Consider the following 1,111-nt stretch of genomic DNA (forward strand, 5'->3'; position numbering starts at 1 on the left):
ACAGGTCCGGAACCGTTACAGCTCCGGAACCGTTACAGCTCCGAAACCGTTACAGGTCTGGAACCGTTACAGGTCTGGAACCGTTACAGGTCTGGAACCGTTACAGCTCCGGAACCGTTACAGCTCCGAAACCGTGACAGGTCTGAAACCGTTACAGCCCTGGAACCGTTACAGGTCTGGAACCGTTACAGGTCTGGAACCGTTACAGGTCTGGAACCGTTACAGCTCTGGAACCTTTTGCATGGACATGATGGAGAACAAATAGATGAGACCTGACTATTCTCAAGCATGTCTTTATTACTGCTGATCAAAAAAGACCTATTATTGTTGAAGAATAAAAAATAAACAGTTTAACTGCTGCAGCTGAGGCTGTTTTACTCAAACTATTTGTAATTAGAGCTCACAGTTCCTCAGTTATTTGCTTTTCCATTTGGGTACACTAAAACAGGCGAGGATTACTTCAAAATGAGGAGGTTGGTGTTAAAACATTAAGGAAAGAAAGGTTGAAAGCTAGTTGAAAAGTTACAGCCTAGTTAACAGTTACATGTAGGTGTATAAAGTAGAAACTGTCAGTGCCAGTATCAGCATTAATGCCTCTAAGGTCTGTTGGACCAAAAATAAAATGTGTTTCTTTCACTCTGAGGGTTTTTATTGAATTTCTTCTAGAAGCACTTTTGTTATTTTTGTAAGGCCGTCTGCAGAGCTGCAGATACTGCAGTAAAGCAATGGCTGAGCTGCTACCGAGCGGCTTCAGGCCTCCTCGGCTCTGTGGCTGCTGCTCAGCAGGAAGCAAACATCTGCAGCGTGTCAGCAGGATACTTACTTCTGTCGTTCCAACTCCTCCTTGATTTCATCTGTAACAGAGAGACAGACAGAGATAAACAAATGAGAAAAATCATCTGAGGGTCATTTCCAGACTGACAGCACGCCGCGGTAGGAGCCCAGGATACCCGGCTTTTCTCTCCTCCCATCATCTCAGCTCATCAGCTCCTCTCATTAAGGATCCAGGGGCAGATCTAGAGGGGGTGGGGGGCGGGGGGATGGCCCCTTTGACATTTCTTATAATGATATTATAACTAGGGGTGAGTATTGGCATGGGTTTTGCGATATG

General features: G+C 45.4%; 1 protein-coding gene across 1 annotated transcript in view; it reads right to left on the reverse strand.

Moving 5' to 3' along the window:
- LOC107102472 (brefeldin A-inhibited guanine nucleotide-exchange protein 2-like) overlaps positions 1-1,111 on the reverse strand; it is a 43,828-nt gene that overhangs the window by 33,326 nt on the left and 9,391 nt on the right. Inside the window, exon 2 of the mRNA XM_015401797.1 lies at positions 824-854. Coding sequence (XP_015257283.1) covers positions 824-854 — 31 coding nt within the window. The remainder of the gene's footprint in view (positions 1-823; positions 855-1,111) is intronic.

Source organism: Cyprinodon variegatus, unplaced genomic scaffold (assembly GCF_000732505.1).
Source record: "Cyprinodon variegatus isolate N-32 unplaced genomic scaffold, C_variegatus-1.0 Scaffold1260, whole genome shotgun sequence".
NCBI lineage: Eukaryota > Metazoa > Chordata > Actinopteri > Cyprinodontiformes > Cyprinodontidae > Cyprinodon > Cyprinodon variegatus.